We start from the raw sequence: 18,999 nt of genomic DNA, 5'->3' as shown, positions 1-18,999 counted from the left end.
ACAAGCAAATACACCGAAAGTCCTTGGGGTCATGGTTCTGTTGATCCCGTTTGCCGGCCATTGGATCACTACTCTGTACATCATTCCCCCAGTTTCTGCAACAAATAGGAATTCACTCATCAGACCTCCCTCCCAATGTGTCTAACATCGGATGCAACACTTCCTTTCCATTGCAACGTAATCCGTGACCACATAGGCAGCCTGATATTAACTTCTAATGCGCAAAGCTCGAACGGTCGTCCAGCCCCACACTTCTCGTCCCTCCAGCACACCAGCCCCGCCGGCTATGCGGCGCCGTGGAGAGCGCTTCGCGGAGGTTTGAGCGGTATTTTTGTGGACAGTAAAGCTTGGTGTTACAGACTTGACAGGGCTTATATGTCATTTGGGCCCTTATGGTGATACCGAGCACGTGCACCCAATATAGAGTGTGGTACTGATGTCGGCGTATTTCCGAGCACTCTTACAGGGCGCGGTGCGGGGTGTAGTGCTGGCGTTCAGTCTTGTATAAGGTTAGCCTATCGAGTATTAAGCAGCTTATACAAACCACAATCGTACTGCGTTGCTATTGATTCTGCTTCTTTCACTTTTTCTTTTACCTTTTCTTTTGGTTTTGCTCTTCTGGGCACACTTGTCTAGATTCGAATCGGCAATGCGGGTTGGGCCACTCTTTTCCTCTCCACTCGACCAGGGCCAGGGCGGTCTTGTGGATCTGCATGGGTCGGGCTGCAACAGTCTCGGCCGAGCTTTGCAACTTCTGGGGCAAGAGACCACGATTCTTCACGCCGGTTATTTTGCGCATTCAATGACCGCCGTAAGAAAGTAAAAATGGTGTCACAGCACACAAAGCCAAAAGCGGATGTCGAATATTACGGCAGGAAGAATTAAAGCTTATGCTAAGCTACATGACGCTGCCCCCAGACACGCAAACGCCAGCGAGAAGAGTTTCTGATTTAACGCGACAGCATAACAGCACCTCTTCGGAGCCGGGAAAGGGTAGTGCGAAAAAGGCGGGGATAGCGACCCATACATTCACCCCTTCAAACTTTTCGGTCTACCCAGCGCTCCCCCCCAGCTTCCTCAGGGCTCAAAGACCATCTTGTCCCACAGCTCGTTCGAAAACCGCTTCTGGAGGTCTTCGAGCGCCCAGCCCTGCTGGCTCCCAATCAACGCCAGCGCCGCCTTGAACTCCTTGATCTGCGCCGGGTACGCGACGTGCTTCAGATACGTCCGCGCCTCCTGGCCCTTGAACCGGATGGTCTCCCACTCCTTGGCCCAGTGCGGGCGCACGTTGAGCGTGCCGCTGCCGTAGCCCGTCCACACGTCGGCGACCTTCTGCGCAAACTCAGTCCACTCGTCGTCGGCGACGGCGTCGGGCAGCGTCAGGATCTCGATGCTGGCCGTGCCGAGCGAGTTGCCCTTCTGCGGCGCCATCAGCATGTCGCTGCCGCCCATGATGCGCAGCTCGAGTGTCAGCCGCATCGGCGAGGATGGGTCTTCCTTGCCGGCATCCGCGTAGACGAGCTTGATCACGTCCCACCATGCGCGCTGCACGATGCTGAAGTCGGGTTTGCTTGGGTCATCGCGTCGTGGTGGTAGCGGGATCTGGAACTCCATGTCGCGCACCGGCATGTTTTGGATGCCGCGCCGGAAGTGTAGCGCGTTGGGGAGTAGAGTCTTCATGGTCGGTGTCGCGCTCTCGCCCAGTGTGGGCGGCAGCGCAGACATGCCCATTGTCGCGACGAGCTGGGCTTGCCAGTAGCCGGGGATGGCGTTGAAGAAGGGGATGGAGATCAGGACGCCGCCGAGCCAGTTTTGGATCCATTGCAGGAAGACGTTGGCGTCGTCGGGGTAGTTGGTCAAGCCGATAGGGTCGGTTGTGGTGTTGAATGTGTTCACCCACGCCTTTTTCTGATACGTGAACCAGAACCACCTTAGGAATGTGATTAGTAAGTTGGTGAGGGAGATGGGGGTTTGGAGTTTCGGGGGTGGCTCACTCGCTGTAGTAGTCGTTCGCCGCGCGTCGCTCGAACTCTGCTGTGGCTGCCGCGATCTGTTGTGATGCGTCAGTTGCGTGAAACCATCCTTCACGGAGAGCCTGCGGGATGTCTTCCTTCTCTAATCTACAAGGTTCATTAGCATGCTTCGTTACTCTATAACTTCGCCAGGGATTGCTTACGGCGGGATGGCTAATCCGATGTCAACCTTGAGCGGTTCCTATTAATAATGATTTAGATTAATGCAATCATCGATGAGATGAAGAGAAGAAACCAACCATAACTGCGTAGGTCATTGCGTCTAATTCAATAGTAACATGCGTTACAACTCCGAGTAGACCAAAGGCTCCGGCTGCTGCTTTAATAAGATACTTGTCGTCCACAACGCGGTGCTCGCCGTGGCAATCGACGTACTCGATGCGGCGAACGTAGTCCGATATCGTTTTATTCCCGATACCCGCGCCATGGCAGATAGGAGCGTTAACACCGCCAACAGTGACTTCAACGAGAATGACGTCGGCCGGCAAAGACCAGTCTTTGTTAGCAACAGCCCATCTTCTAAATTCCTCGTTAGTCACAGCGACGCCAATTCGGCAAAGACGTTTTCCGGGCGCATTCTGTTCTTTCAGCTCAATCGTCTTCAGCTCAGATACGGTTGCTGGGTTGTATTCGCCCGGAGCAATCGACATGGGATCCGGGAGATTGTTTACCACGTCCAAGCTAACGAATGAGAGGAATATCTCATTATCTTGGGAGAAAATCGATGACCAGCTGTGGCGGTACCCGCCGCATCTGACGCGATAGTTGTTGGCTGAAGCATAACTGACCACATTCTGAACGCCAAGCACTGTCGTAGGCAAAAAGGTGAATCTTGGAGTATTCTTGACCGTGGAACCCCAGTTACTGAATGGCACCTCGCTATAGCACTGCTCTAACATCAGTGAATGTCTAGATAAATTAAGTTGAGTATCCGAGCCTATTTGAGACTCTTAGCAATCTCTTCTTCTTACCTCCATGATCTTTTTCTTTCCCGCATCCTCATAGATGATCGGAAGATCCTTGACATGCTTATGCTTAGGGTGGAATATATCCTGAATCGCTGTCTTCAATTCGATCTCACCAATCACCAACTTCTTGAGCTCATTCAGAAGCGAGAAATGATGTACGACTGGTGGACTCCTGTGTGAGACAAGATGGAATTCTTTGTCGCCCACAACCTCCTTCGCAGGCTTGTCATCTATGAAAGCATTGATCTGGGCCTTTAGCTCTGGGCTTGGGATTTCTTCGAAGGCAGCTTTGTAGGCCAGAGTGTGCCTGAATGCTTTGAGAAACCCTCGAAGCTGGGTCTCTGGATTGAAGTGGTCGGCAAGAACAGGCTTCAAGACATCTTGCTTGAGAGCAGAATAGTCGACCTTGTCGTATGTCTTGGCATAATTATCGACGTGATTCAGGATCTCCTGAAGAATGTGAGTCCGCTCGAGGTTTGCTGGTTTAGGAGGGGTTGGAGCCTGTGGGGCCATAATTTACGATAGACCTTGTTCTTAGCAGATGGATGTTCCTGTCGAGAGCCTTTCCGAGCAGACGTTGGGCCTTTTTGTATTCGATGCGAAGTAGACAAGGCGGACCGACAAGGCAACTTGAAAATGAAGTCATTCGACTGTTGCCTATCAGGCGGCTGTGGGCTGACCGCTGATCGTATAAATTGTGGCGCTTTGTGTCAGCTTGCTCATAGTCGGTATCCTTTACCACAACCATAAGAAGATTCGTTTATTTTGCACCCAAAATATGACCTTCCCATTGTCGTTCATTAGGCCAGGACGCAAAAAAAAAGAGCTCGAAATTCGGGTTTCTTTGAAGTTCATAGAATCCTACCGGATCTGTTGTTACACAAGACAAGGAATGTAAAGCTGCGGATGGCTAGGAATGTCTCGATAGCTGAACTAGACAGGGATAGCTTTTTTCTTATGGAAACGGAAACCTCCATCAGCTCGTCACTGAGGGGTAACTTAGCAGGTTGAAGAAATGCAGCTGACAATGCAAGGATTGAGCCAGGTTGGCGGAGAAGTTAGCAACTAGCCGAATCTCAATACTAGACCGCCTTGTTAACTCCGATTGAAAGCGCGTGTCGATCTTGGTGATCAAACGGTAGAATTTATACCTTTTGAAGTAATAAGCACGGCCATTTCAATGTATTTTTACCCACTTTTGGGTACAAATGTACGCATTTTGGTTAGCGTGATCAACACGCGCTTTCAACCGGATGCGCCGAGACGGTGTATTATTCAAAGAAAGCCGGTTAATTATACCTTACCAAGACACTTATGCAGACATCCCAAGATGCCTCTGCTAAATTTTGAAGATTGGGGTCTCTCACTGGCGTTGATCGGCTGGATATGGGTGAGCCCGGGGCGGGGATGTCAGGCCGTTATTGAAGGCTTCAACAAAGGCGTCAACAGAGGCGCAAAGCTAAAAAGATGTTTTCACTGTTTGGCAGTAGGAGAAGTAGCTTGAAAATGAAGCATGCGACCTTCACTTCTCCAAGCGACCGGCTCGGCAGCTACTAAGGTGCCAAGTCGCTAGATTACAACACTGGTGGAGAGCGTTTCAGCCACCCTAGCCATTTTCTCTCGCTTCTGCCACTTCTGCCACTCCTGCCACTCTAGGAAACTAGTTAGCGTCTCCAATGTGTGCGAAGTGGCGTCTACGAGGTCTCGGTTTGTTCTCCAGTTCTTCATGGCTTCAACGAAGTCCGCTTTCAGACGACCATGGCGACACTAATTGCGACAGTGATTCAGCAGCCATGACTTGAGACAGAAGGCCGTGTTTCGGGCCGTTTCGACATGTGTCATCGCTACTGACCCGCCACTTTTTTTGCGTCTCGCGCATGCACTCATTCCTCACGCTTGACCTACTTTAATAACTCGAGACGATATCCAGCCACGTACGCGTCTTCCTTATTGCGAGCCATAAGGTTAAAAGAGGAGCAGCATTGCCTTCTGAAGAGGCGCTTCCTCAACAGTACGCGGCCGGGTTCCGCTTTATCTGATTGATCAAGTTGCAGAATCAGGGTCACCCAAGCTGCGTGCTCTACACCCTAAAGCCCCGCTGCTGCAAGAGATAATCAATCTGGGCATTCCAGGACTCTCCCGTTGAATTCAAGTGTACCTAAAGAGAGTATTTATTGGGCGACATGTTTTACCCCGGCCAACGCCCACCAGGCCAGTTCCCTCTGTAAATGAAGATGGGACGCCTTCCTTTCCCATGTTGCCATCCAGGAAGATCGTAAGCAGATCATGCCAAACAGGCGCTTCAAGGGGCCTTCTCTGCACTAATTCTGCGCTTTTATCCCCAATGCTACAGCAATTCCAGTGGTGGCCACTCCCGGGTGTCCAATGCTCTTCGCTGATGCCAGGATGCTCTAGTGCGGCACCCCTCTACTTTTTACAGGGCCCTGAGAGCGCCTGACTTAAGCTACATGGTTCTCGCTATAGCACCAACTTCCCCATCTTGTCTGTTCTCTCCTGCTTCATTCTATCCCTTAGCTGTTCTGCATTCTGTCTTTGCAAAGGTCTAACTCGCTAGTTTCAGAATCCGCCATCAATGTCATTCCTTGCTTCATGTTTTCAAAACTATTTCTCCTTCCAAAACCGATCCTACTATCTCTCTTTCTCAAGGATCTCGGCCATATCGTGGCTGATACAGCTCCATATTTCAAAGACCAGCGGTTCGAGAACGGTGACTACGGTTCTTACCCAGTTCAGGAATTTTCTCCTCAAATATCGTTGCGCCCTACCTTAATATTATAACTAGGCATTCAAGATGCGACGACGGGTCGTACATCATGTTCAACTCGAGAGGCTTCGTTGTAGTTGATGATGCCCGCGGTCCGATAATCCTTGACTCGCTTGGCAGTTTTATAACTTGATGGCCCAAAGCCAACAGTACTTGACTTTTGGGCTGGCAATGATGCGGTGGGGGACGTGGCGCTGGTCACTGTTACATGGTACATAACGAATACCACTCTTTGATGTGTAACCTGTATGATATATTTGATCCACCAGTTGCTTTTAAGCCGTTTCTCTAGAAACCAAGCATCTATACTAATTAAGCATTAGCTAAATTTAACATACAAAGAAGTAGCCAAGATCAGCGCCGCGTCAGGGACGGAAAGCGATCTCCACGAATTCCGTTTTACCGAAGACGGCACCGCATTGATAGCCGTCTACGATGTTTATCCAGCGGACCTCACGGTCTTTGGAGGGTCTCAGAATGGATGTATCCGGGACAGCCTCTTCCGGGAGATCAATATCGAGAACGGAGAGCTGATCTTTCAATTGCGTGCATTAGAACATTACACCCTTACCGACTCGTATCATTCCGTCGATGACCGAGGAAGTCGCGGCGACCCTTGGGACTTCTTTCGCATCGCAGTGTCGAAAAAGACCCATGGAGCAACTGCCTAGTCTCCGCTCGCTATGTACGCACACTCACCTAGATCAATGGCACCACTGGCTCCGTCATCTGGGTTCTTGGCGGGCGCCGTAACGAGTTCATCTATCTCTCCGAAGGCAGGGCAACGGACTTTGCTTACCAACATGTCGCACGCTGGCACGATAACTACACGTCAATCAGTCTGTTCAACAATAGCGCTCAAGCTCCAAACCAGGAAGAGAATGCGCAGTTCAGCCGGGCGATGAAGGTAGCCATTGACACCAAAAACATGACGGCGACGCTGGTCTCTCAGTACATCAACTCGCAGCAGATTCTTAGCTAGTCGCAAGGTTCGATGCAAATCCTCCCGAATGGCGACGTGCCAGTAGGCTACGGGTACGATGCCGCATTCACCGAATTTGCACCCAATGGAGTCATGCTATGCGATACTCACCTCGGTCTACCAGTCGATTCCACAGCGGCGATGTGCAGAGCTATCGGGTGATGAAATTCAACTGGACCGGACATCCTACGACAAAACCAAGCTTGGTTATTGTAGATGACGTGGCATACGTAAGCTGGAACGGTGCAACTGAAGCGCATCAATGGGTTATCGACACGGAGAGTCCAGCGATGGCGATGACGATGACGACTACTGGCAACCGGTCATCAATGCGGCGAAGGCTGGGTTCGAGACAAGAATTGAATTAAGCCGAAACTTAGGATCTTATATTACAGTAGCAGCGGTTGATATAGAAGGCAGGATGATTGGAGCTAGCGAAGCTTTCAAGTACGAACAGGTGAGTGGTGCGTGCAATCGAGCAAATAGGCAACGTACTAACAGACCTATGTTTAGACGCAGATATTTGATACCCTGCAGCTCAGCAGTTCGGATACACGGCCGTTGATGTTTCTCATTTGTTTGCAATCTTTACGAGCCTTTCTATGGGTTTCGGTTGGGTCATACACGCGACACGGCGAACGTGGGGATAGGAGTATAGCATCGTTCATTATCTCTTTTCCATTTGTTTTTGCAGTCAATCAGCAACAGAGATACCCATTTTCCTTTTCAGTATTTCGTAAATGCTTCTAAAGGTTTATAAAAGCCGCTCCTCAGGCGTTCTACGTATCACTTTGATGTACAAGATACCCGTCAGCTTCGATGTGCACAAAGAGTTTGATGTAAAGCAAAAAAAGGCGTTATCTATTCGTCGCGGCTTAGCTATTCGCTATAGCCTATCGTTGGCGTGGTTCAAAGCTCATTTGGGGTGCGGGGCCGCTTTGACATGGTTCGTCCCGAGTCTGCCAAGCCACTGCCGCGAATTGGGGCAAAGGTGAGCGGCACAGCACACTCAAGGCGGACTGCCTCACTTAAGTTTCATCAACACAACAAGAAAATCGTCCGAACTCCTACCAGACCCATTCCAGCAACGAACCCCGATAATCGCCTTGTGTAAGAGAACGAACGCCTTCCTCATGCTCTGCGTATTATACAAAGTTGGCCTTCAAATGAGGCCTTGTATTTTATATACACCAACAACCCACGATTCTTACGCTCGCGACCAGCCTATCGATTTCAAAGTATCAGCGTTTGGTCGCGGAGGCGCCCAGTGCGGATCGTGTGGTGCATTTCTCTTGCACGGCCCGCATGTCTTACTACCTCAATTGCGACATCACCGACCCGTCCATGTTTCGGCCACCACGCCTCGAGCTGATAGAATTCTTTATATATGCTTCTTCTCCGGGCAATTCTTCGGGATGGATCTCTTCAGAAGCAAAGCCAAATCTCATTGAAAGCGAATCTCGCGCGGCAAATCCCTAACCTCACTCATTTCCCGCCCCGCTAGAACCATCTCATCATGGGCTGCGGAAGCTGTCTTATGGTCACGCTGCGCCTGTTCCAACTCGTCTGCGCCGTCATAATCATAGGCATTAGCGCATGGGGTTCGTCCTTTCCCTTAATTCCCCTTCTCAACGAACCCAGTACTCCATCCGACCTAATATCTTCTCCCAGTCGTGCACACCGCAAACACCGTCCGCCAAAAAGGCGATAAAATCATCAACGACCTCTTCCACGGCTCCCCAAAAGAGCAAATATGGCAGAAATTCTTTGACTCGCTCATCAAAGTCCCCACACGCGACTGGTTCGCCCTCTTCGCCGTACGCTCCCCCCCGCCCCAACAACACACACACGCACACACTAACGCCTCTCTTTCTCCCCACCAGGGCATCTGGGTCGTCTCCGCGCTACTCTTCCTCTCCCTCGCCACCAAGTTCCGCTGGCGCATCGCGTCGCGCACGCTGCTGACCATCCTCGAGCTGCTGACGATGTTGCTCATGACGGGCGCGTTCTGGGCCGTGGCGAGCCTGGCGCTCGAACTCGAGCCCATCTGCATCCTGCTCGACGTCGCGGCGCCCGAGCTGCTCGCGTTCGCGCGAATCTGTCCGGTTAGCAAAGCGTATGCGGTTTCGGGGGGGTTGAGCTGGTGAGTTGTCGGACTGTCCCGCCCCTTTTCCTCCTCATCGTATCCCGTCCTCTTCCTTGCCTTCCCGTTCTCTTCCATCCCTTCCTCTCCCGAAGTTCTCGGAGTGTGCTGACGCGATCTGTCAGGTTCCTCTTCCTCCTCACCGCCGTGACCGTCCTGGTCCAGAACTGCTGCGGCCGCGGCCGGGAGAAGAAGACGCTCAGCTTCGAGCCCGAGGCCGGCGGTCAGGCGCCTGGACACCCGCAACCGTATGCATATGGTGGCTATCAGCAGGTGCCGCCAGTCGTCATGNAGCAGCCGCCGATAACGTACGATCCGTACGGCGCGCCTAAGTCGCCGGGGTGGAAGGAGCAGGAGCAGGGCTTTTCAGTGAGGGAGGTTAGTGGTGGGGCGGTTGAGCTTGGGAGTGGAGAGAAGGCTTTGCCGATGCCGCCGGGGAGTGGGAGGAGAGGGTTTTAGTGAGGCTGAGTTGTGGTTATGAGTTATGGGATATATGCTTGGAAATGATTATGGCTAGTTTAAGAGTTTGGCTGGTTCCGCTCTTTTGCAATATCAAGGCTTTTCTTTAAGGTATCTCTGCACGTGCTAAAGTTTGCTCCCGGGCACCAATTGCGAGAGGGAGGGACTAAATGGGCCAGCTTTGCGGAAGAAATGCGTGATGGGAATTAAGCGCAACAAATTCTGACGCACGAGGTGCAGCCTCATTCCACCGTTTCCCCAGCATTCTCAACCAACCCAGGCTAACCTCAAGCCAAGCCCTCCCCAAGCAGCTCCAGCAACATGCCCAACACGAAAAACGAGGTCAACAGGGAGCTGAAGCCCACCCTAACTGCAGCCCCTCGTCACGAGGCCTTATCTCAGTTGACTCATCCGCTTCGCCGAGGAATTTGAGGAGGCGGCCACCCCCCTGCTCCCGCCCCACTTCAGCGCCACAGGCCATCTTATACAAACTTATAAGCCAATCAAATAGTCGCTCTAACTCATGGGTACTTATTAGCTAATAGAATGCCACGCTACCCTCTACTACCCCTACCACCCCAAAAATTCCTTAGCGTAGCGTCTAAGAGATTATAGGCGCGCGTTTAGTGTAAACTGGGTCCTTTTTCTAACGCGTGTTAATTTTTAATAACTCTAGCGGCGTAAATATACTAGCTACGGTCTTAGTGCGTGATATATTTAAATTATAATCTCTTCTTCTATTTAATTATAATAATTATAACTAGCTAACTACTATATTAGGGGGCGAGATACAGCCTTAAAGTTTAAAGACGCGTTTTTAAAACTGGTCCCTCTCTACCAGCCGCATTAAAATAATGGTAGTACTCCACTACTAATACTCTATTTCCTTCTAAATTTATAGAGGTACCTCTTCTATCCTATGATAACTAGCTTACCCAATTAAAGTATACCTATACTACCATTGTGTTATATTCTGGCAGGCGACGCGGTTACTGTGGCACCTTTAGGGCGCTCGGCCTACGTTGGAGCACTTCGGTAATACCCTATAACATTTTAATAACTTATAGGAACTTATGCGAACTTATGCAAACTTATATAAACTTATTAGTTAATTAGAGGGTAGGAAATAGTAAGGTATGGGTTAAAATTAAAGAAGAAGTTAAAGAAGTTAGATACTTAGAGTTGCTGGTATAAAGCTCGTGTCGCGCCGCCACCTCTACTACCTCTACTAGTTATATATATGTTAGCTAACCGTAGTTCTATCCCAGAGATACTTTAGTTTATTAAGAGGCTACGCGTAAAGGAGTTACTATTAGTTATACAGTAGGCAGCGCGGTTGGAGAATGTAGCATTTTAATATAAAGTTGTGGACCTTTATCTTTGGCGAATTATTCTCCAAACTAGTCCGTTAGTTAAGGATTTTGAGCCGCGCTATAAGTAAGTGCGTACCTTACGTTAGTTAATATTTGGGAAAGGCGATACCCTTCTAATTACTTATATGGGCTTTAGTAAAAGCCTAATCTTCTATATATATACGGTTTTAACGGGCAAGATTACTATTTAGATTATTCCGCTTAATAAGCTGGGTAATAAGCAATTAGATAATATTAAGAAGATAGAAGGATATAACCTGGTTCTTATTAATGCTAAAACCTAGAGTTAGGAGAAGGGACTAATTACTTAAATTTGGGAGGGAGTATATACTTATATTCTACTTAGTCCTAAATAGGCATTAACTAAGGCTTTTTGGGATGCTCTAAAAGAACCAGAGTTATAGTTACGAATTAGGCTAGTTATAATTAATAAGTACTATCTTGTTAAAGACTGGGAGAGCTTTTGACCGGCTTATATAATATTAAGCGAATTATAAATAATCCTCTGCCTAGATATAGTCTGGTTTGCCTACTCTGCGACTCTTAATAAGAAGGTAGAGAGGCTAATCCTATTAGAGGCCGGATTTTAAGTAGTCGGCCGTTATTCTTACCAAACTGAGATTATTAGGACTTCTATTGATCGTCCAGATGTATTAATATCTGTCTACCCCCTGCCTAGGAAAAAGGTTAATTTATAGGAGCACCTATATTTCTTATTAGATGATTACGTTAATAATAATAGGAAGCCTACTCCGGAGAGGATACCAAAGATAATAGTTTTTATTAATGGGCGATTGTCTATCCGGGCTGTAGCTGTATACCTTTGGACTGCGTTACTATAGAAGGGGTATTTAATAGATATAGTGGATAAGGCTATTTGTGTTAGTACTGTAGTCTAGGAGTTTACTACTACTATATAGAAGTATAACCGCACTTAGCGGTATACTAAGTTTAAAACTGCTATATTTAGCATTAGAATTATAATAGCTATAACCTTACTTAGTATAGGTGTAAACGTCCCGGATATTAAGCGCGTGATTATTTAGAAGATTCCTATTACTAAGAGCCTAGCTAATATATAGCAGCAAATCGGTCAAGGCGGACGATAAAAGGGTTGCACTAGTATAGGATATATTTTCCTTCTATACTAGGTCTTTAATATAAAGGGGGGAGATATACTAGGGAGGAAACCACTACCACCTAAGGCAAAGGTACTTACTTAGGCGCCTTAGAGGAATCGCAATAGCTTGCTGGCTAAGTATACCCGCAGCCAACTTACACAGAGCTTTACGCCTAGTAATATTAGCAATACTAAGAGCGTTGCCGAGAGTATTACTAAGAGTATCGCCTCTAAGAAATTAACCGCAAGCTATAATTCTGCAGTTACAGCTACTAGAGAGGATGGCCGTCTATTCTAAATAAAGGCTAAAATAGTAAGCCGTAAGAAGTTACCGGTTAAGTAGAAAGAGATAGTAAATAGAGTATATTATTAAAAGGCCTTTCTTTCCTTCTTAGGAGAGGACAGGTTGCCGCCGGCTATACTATAGCGTATTATTCGTGCCCCGGTAGATTAATGCTATAGTTATTATAACCCCTTAATTGTGCCTAAGCTTATATTGCCCCCTATAGCTCCGGCGCCGCTTTATTAACCATAGGCCGATATATAGTCTGCTATTATGTTAGAGCTTCTTAATATATAAATGGCCGAGTAGGCTAAATTAATATACGCTAGCCTATACTAACGATTTCCTATACTATTAGCGGCGTTTCTAGGCGAGGAGTGCCGCTAGTAGCTTTTATACTTATTTTATAGGGGCACGACTAACGCCTTTTGGGATAAACTTATAGCCAAATCTCTAGAAAGTGCGGCGCCCTTACTTATCTTATAGTAGTATCGCGAGGCCTATAGCAGTTAATTAGTCGAGCAGCTAAAGGGTATAGTTAAGCCAGTTAGATTAACCAATAAAAAGGCTCTAGTAAAGAAGTAATAGGTAAAGGCTGCTTAGCGGACTAGGGACTCTAAGGGCGAGGTCTTATTAATACGCTAGTTACTTAGATCGTCTATATTAGAGGAGTACGCAGTATATATTTAGAGGCGGGATAATAGTCTTGCTATATAGGTTGCTAGATAAGAGGCTATATAGGGTATAATGGAACAGAGCGTAGTAAATGGGCCGTCTTTACCGCTTAGGACCTACGTTACTAGTAGAATTGATAGATCTAGCCTATTGTCCGCGTTACTAGGTGTCCCGTATAGTATTAAGCGCGCGGCCTAGGTACTTAAAGAGGTCTAGAGGCTAATTTTAAGGCTAATAACACCAATAATGCCGCATGTTATATCTATAGAGGGGAGCTATAATATTAATACGCCCGGCTTCTAGGATCCCGCAATTCCAGACTTCTAGGAGGCCACTACTTCTAATTCGTATAATACTGCAATTCCTAACTCCCAAGGTACGGTCGTTCTTAATTCACAGCTAGCTATTATCCTAGATTTATAGGTGGATGCTATCTTTAATTCCTAACCTATAGATATAGCTACTACCTAGCCGTATATAGCCTTAGTAGTAGGGGCTGTTTTTACGCTATCTTAGAAAAGACAAGGTAATACCTAAGGGGATTTACCTACTAAATATCAGACAGCCTTGCGGGAATGGGATAGAAATATAAATATAGTACTATAGGAGAGAGATGCAACTATAGATATAGTGCTTATATTTACCCTAAGAACAAGGGTAAGACGTATTAGAAAGGCGACGCTAAAGGGATAAGAAAACTTCTTAACAGAGCCGTAGATAGATGGGCCACTTAGTATAACCTAATTAGCTAATAAGTTTGTATAAGTTACTAAAGGGGGGTCTAGGGATATTATAAGGCCCTATTAAGTAGATAAGCTATTAGTTCCTATTATAGCGGGTATTAATTAACCTATAGCGCGTTTTAATTGGCTAATAAGTTTATATAAGTTGCTAGAGAGAGTGCTAGGGATATTATAAGGCCTATATAAGGAGGTAAAGGTCTATCCTAGCATGGCGTAATTGGTCTATAAGATCGTATATATTAGGTTAGGTCTAGCGCCTTAGCTTATTAATAGTAAAGTAAATCCTATAATAGACCTTTGCTTCTCTTTCTCTTCCTCTTTAAACATTTATAACACCATAATTTTTTTTAAAAGCCTTTAATATCTTCTCCTACTGCTTAGGTGCTTATATACCTACTAAACTTCCCGCTCCAAAAGGAGTAAATCCTCCTTTTTGCTGCCGCCCTCCTATATAGCTAACTAAGGTCAGAGACTATCCGGCGTCCTTTATAAGTATTAGCCTATCTAGTTTTTAACTATTTAAGCGTCCTAAAGAGTTAGTAACTATCTTAAGGAGCTAGGAGATAAGTAGCTATACCTTCCTTCTATTTAGCAGACCTATATACTAATATTCTTCTTAGTCCTTCTCCTCGCCCGCGCCGCCCTTACCCGCGCCACCCTTGCCCGCGCGCCCTCCCTTCTCCTTTTCCTTCTCCTCTCCCGCCTCCTGCCCCTTTCCTTACGCCCGCTAGCCCCATCGCGCCACCTTCCCCCTTAGCGGCGACGACGATAACAACGACAATAACGATGACCGCCTGCTGGATTTTGGCGGCGACGATAATAACAATAATAGCATAGTCGGCCTCGCCGGGTATATATACTATAATGCCTATTATATTAATTATTAGCTTATATATACATAGACCTGCAACTTAGCCGCCTACCCCTACCGCTAGCGCCGCTCTAGGTCCTCCCCTTTCTCTCGCCTAGGTAGGCTTCTATACTACCCAACTTACTAACTAGCCGCGTCTGCCTTAGAATTAGTAACTCTAGGGTAAGATTATAGACGGCTATACCGCTGTCTACTAGGGCAAGTAGTGGTCGTCTCTCTAAATGGCTAACGGTGAGAGGAACCTCTCCTATATTAGGAGGATTATAGAAACGGAGCTGGGTAAGCAGCTTTATGGTAAGGATTAGTGCCTAGCTTACTAGGAGGGTAGTTGGGAGTACTAGGTCTACTTTAGGGTAGGTGTCTAGTAGGTGTATAAGCTTAGGGACGCTTGTGCCCGCTGCTGTATAAGGGCCCGCCTTAGTAGATGCTCTATTTTAAAGCGGGCTAAGCCTAAGCCCCGGCGGGTATTACTAGCTCCGCCCCTACAGCCCCTATTACTAAAGGGACTGTAACCACCTCCGCCTAGAGCTGGGGGTATAGAATTAATGGCGTAGGGGATAAGGGGGTGGGACTTAGTATAGTATGGCGTGTCTTTGGACTCCCTTTGTGGGGAAGGCTTTAACCTTATTCCGGTAAAAGCTAGTGTCTTAGAAGGGTTTAACTATAAGGCTCCTCGCGGATAAGCTTTAACCTTACCTAGTTAGTTTGGATCCTATATAGGTAAAGAAGCTAGTGTCTTAGGTGGGCCTAACTGTAGGCGTTATAAGCCCTATAGGTTGGGATATGCGGACTTGGCCTCTATCCCTAGAGAGAGAGCGGGCTTAGTAGGCCTTTGCTCTAGTAAAATAAGAGAAAGATAATAAGTAAGTATAGTGGGCCTCTACTAGGTAGGAAATTAGGTAAGTAAGCACGGCGGGCCTCTGCTCTAGATAGATGGTAGATATATAAGTAAGCATAATAGGCCTCTACTTGTAGTAAAAGTGGAGTAAGTATAGCGGGCCTCTACTCCGGGTAGAACGAATTTACTTTCTTATTCTGCCGTTAACCTACTACTCTAATAACGTAATATAATTGCGTCTATTACTAATATATAGATAGAGGCTAGTATGCAATTACCGTACGTAGGTGATAGCCTCTACTTTTAGCGGGGGTCTATTAATATAAGCTGCTGCTACTCTGGATATCTTCCGAACTCTTATAAACTTATATAAACTTATTAGCTAATTAGGATAAGGCTAGGGGCTTAAGGATATTATTATAGCTTAAGTGGAGGCCCTATATTAAGACGTCTTTTATAGGTACTAGCTACTACTCTTTATTAAGTTCCGCTAATATAGGCCTCTAAATATCTCCTAAACTTATATAAACTTATATAAACTTATTAGCTAATTAGGATAAGGTAAAGGGTTAGGTTAAGATATGTTATCTAGCTAATAGCTTCTTAGGGCCCATTAACGTAGGCTCCGGCCCCCAATCTAGAGATCTCCTAAACTTATATTAACTTATATAAACTTATTAGCCAATTAGAATAAGGCTAGGGCCCTTAGTTAAGATGTTTTATATAGGTAGTAGCCTTACGCAATTTTAATAATGGACTAAAGCGTCCTATACTCTATGGTAGTTTATACTACCCTAGCCAAGGAATAAAACGAAGTAGCGATGCTAATATCGCTGTTATAGTTATTATTTCCTAGTAGTGGTCTAAGGGGAGTTAATATTTTAGGTCTTGGGTGGCTAGTATACGGGCATATAGTAGTGCCTAGTGCCAGGCGGTTCCTCCTCCTTATAGTATTTCCTAGATATCCTCCTCTTAAGTTATTATCGTCCTAGGGTCTAGGGCCTGTAGTAGGTAGTTAAGGGGTATAGTAAACCCCTAAGTAGTAGGCTTTAATTAGCTAATAAGTTTATAAGAGTTTAGGAGATATCTGGGTCTAGGGGTAGGCCAGGAAGAAAAAAAAATCTAGGAGCTGTTAGGAACGGGGTTAGTAACCTAGGGGGTCTAGCCTTATCCTAATTAGCTAATAAGTTTATATAAGTTTAGGAGATATCCGGACTAAGTTTATTAGCCTAGCTTACACTTTAAATCATCCACCCTTGGGTTTGAATCCTGAAGCCAAACCTATACATTCTAAACTCCAAGAAGCGGCAATACCTTTATTATTGATTTGAAGTACTATAAAATAACATAGCTTATCCAGTATGGACTAGTATAGGGCGACCATCTAATATAGTCGAGGCTATATATAGGGCTAGGGTAGAGGGGCTTTGTAGGATAGAGGAGATAAAGACTTATAGGGCGAACTAGAGAGGAAAGCCGCGCTCTAATTAGCCGATAAGTTTGTATAAATACCCCTAAGTTTATAGGCTACTTAAAGCCTCCCAACTAGCAGAAGGCACGTTAGAAGTAAGATCTAGTTCCTCTATATCACCTAGCCTATCTCTAATAGCGTTGATAAAGTCTTATATATCTACAAAGCTAGCTAAGTCCTCTATATCTAAAGGAGGATAAGAGGTAGCAACTAAACGCGGACCCCGTATATAGACCTAGTTAAACTCATTAACCTTCCTTATTAGAACTTCCACTCCAGTGCTAAAAATATTATAAGAATTAAATAGGCGTAGGCCTACTAGCTATACTAGTTGCCGCGGTATAGCTAAATTGCTAGAATAGAGATTCTAAGTAAGTATAAATATATTAAGGTCTGCCTTTGCCTGTATATAGGTACCTAATATCTTCTTACTAAACGTATTTTCTATCTTACTATATAACATTCTAACTGTTATATTTAATAAGTATACTCGATTAAATATAATATCTATATTATAAGTAGAGTTCTTATAGCTTCTATTTAAGTGCTCTAGCCTAAGATTAATAGCCTTATGCTTATCTAGAGCTCTAAGCTAGTTTACTAACCTAGAGGATAGGATTGCGTGCTAAAGTTTAGGCAAATTAACTAATATAAGATTCCACTAATAGAATAGCATCTCTTAACCGTAATTATGCTGTGACGCGCTGAAGAAGAATATAATAAGGGGGTTGATAAGCCACCGCAGCATACCTATATTGGCATGCTTAATAGTATACCAAACAGTAAGTAGAAGCTTAACTTCCTAAAGCATGCGACACATTGTCCGAAACTTAACATTATTATACTTTACGCCCGTCCACGCGTCCTAAGAAAAGGCGTCGCGCTAGATCTTATTAATGATATTTAGGAACTGCTTGGGAGTAAGACAGCCGATGGCCCGGGTGGTATCTTTAATACACTTAAGGAAAGACGGGTTAGATAGGGTGTCTGGGTTAGATAGCTTAAATAAATTGGGTATACTAATTCTAAAGCCTTAACGCTGTATGGTAGTATAGAAGAGGGCGATTATATATGCTATAAAACCCCGTTCAATAATAGGTACCAACTTATAGTATTTGGCATTCTCTTATATAATTATAGAGCGATTCTATAGTATTATATTGGACCGTAGACAATAATAAGCCTCCTCTTGCTTATCCTTAGGCGTAAAGTGTGTACGTATAAGAGTACTATATAGATTTATCTTAATGTGGAACTATATAGGTATACTAAGCAGCCAGTCCCGATGGTTGAAAGGGCGGCTGGTATAAATTTGCTCCTGTTTTACCGACTTAATATAATGCGCAGTAAGCTAGTCACTATGGGCAAGCCAGAGCTGCTTAGTAAAATTGTCGGGAGTAGTGCTGCTATAAGGGTTATTTAGAGCCTGGAGACCAAGCTAATTAAGGAAAATGCTTTTATAGACGCTATAGGTACCCTAGATAGTACCCTTATCCTCTATAATAGTATTAAACTACTAGAATTTGGTCTTCCTATTGCTGATATATTATATACTTAGCATCTAAGAGAAAAGATTACTATCTTTAAAGATACGCTCTATACTAGCAAGGTAAATCCCCTTTATTACGTTAGTAATAAGGTAACGGCTAATCTATAGTAATAACTTGTCGCCAAAGCTGGAAGAGCGGTAGATGTCCTTAATATTTAGCGGGATAGTCGGATTATATATTAACTAACATAGCCCCGATGGAGGCAGTTTAGGATAATAGATAATAGCAGTAGTCATTAAGGAGCGTATAATAAACGTGTGACCAAGCAGCTCATCGCGCTTTATATCCTTAAAGTTTATATTATTATATATAACGACTATCTAGGGGTCATACGCTAGCGTTATAAGATGCCTTTATAGATATTAGCCCCTAGCTAGCCAGTAGTCTATAGAGGCCATGCTAATTGGCTTATAAGTTTATAAGAGTTTATATAAGTTTGGCTAAAAGGCCGGTGCTAATAGATATATAGTGCTAATATAAAAACTAACATATCTTTACCTCTTCGGTAATACTACCTATAGTATAATTTGCGGAATAATAACTATAGTATAATCTAAAGCCAGCCAACGTCTTAAATACCCTTCTTTTTACACTAGAGCCTATAAGATATATATTTACTACTAAAGAAAAGAAATTGGACCGCTTTTTAGCCTAAGAGAAACAAATTATACTAATAATAGCATATGCCCGCCTTACTAGCGCATC

At 45.3% G+C, this 18,999-nt stretch overlaps 3 protein-coding genes across 3 annotated transcripts; 1 reads left to right on the top strand and 2 right to left on the bottom strand.

Annotated features, from left to right (window-relative positions):
• Nucleotides 1-1,077: 1,077 nt before the first annotated feature.
• K441DRAFT_590656 (uncharacterized protein) lies at nt 1,078-2,932 on the bottom strand (the record flags this gene model as incomplete). Its single annotated transcript, XM_067644811.1, has 4 exons — nt 1,078-1,930; nt 1,995-2,120; nt 2,177-2,214; nt 2,273-2,932. The coding sequence occupies 4 exons, from the start codon at nt 2,930-2,932 to the stop codon at nt 1,078-1,080; spliced, it is 1,677 nt and encodes a 558-aa protein (XP_067497596.1).
• Nucleotides 2,933-2,983: 51 nt separating this feature from the next.
• Nucleotides 2,984-3,514, bottom strand: K441DRAFT_590736 (uncharacterized protein; the record flags this gene model as incomplete). Its single annotated transcript, XM_067644815.1, has 1 exon — nt 2,984-3,514. One exon carries the CDS (start codon nt 3,512-3,514, stop codon nt 2,984-2,986), a length of 531 nt encoding a protein of 176 aa, XP_067497595.1.
• A 4,359-nt stretch (nt 3,515-7,873) lies between these two features.
• Nucleotides 7,874-9,478, top strand: K441DRAFT_669697 (uncharacterized protein). Its single transcript, XM_067650175.1, has 3 exons — nt 7,874-8,369; nt 8,440-8,911; nt 9,037-9,478. The coding sequence occupies exons 1-3, from the start codon at nt 8,285-8,287 to the stop codon at nt 9,368-9,370; spliced, it is 891 nt and encodes a 296-aa protein (XP_067497594.1). The 5' UTR covers nt 7,874-8,284; the 3' UTR covers nt 9,371-9,478.
• Nucleotides 9,479-18,999: the final 9,521 nt, after the last annotated feature.

The sequence above is a fragment of the Cenococcum geophilum genome (genome assembly GCF_001692895.1).
Source record: "Cenococcum geophilum 1.58 unplaced genomic scaffold K441scaffold_74, whole genome shotgun sequence".
NCBI lineage: Eukaryota > Fungi > Ascomycota > Dothideomycetes > Gloniales > Gloniaceae > Cenococcum > Cenococcum geophilum.
This window is presented reverse-complemented; position numbering and strand designations above follow the sequence as displayed.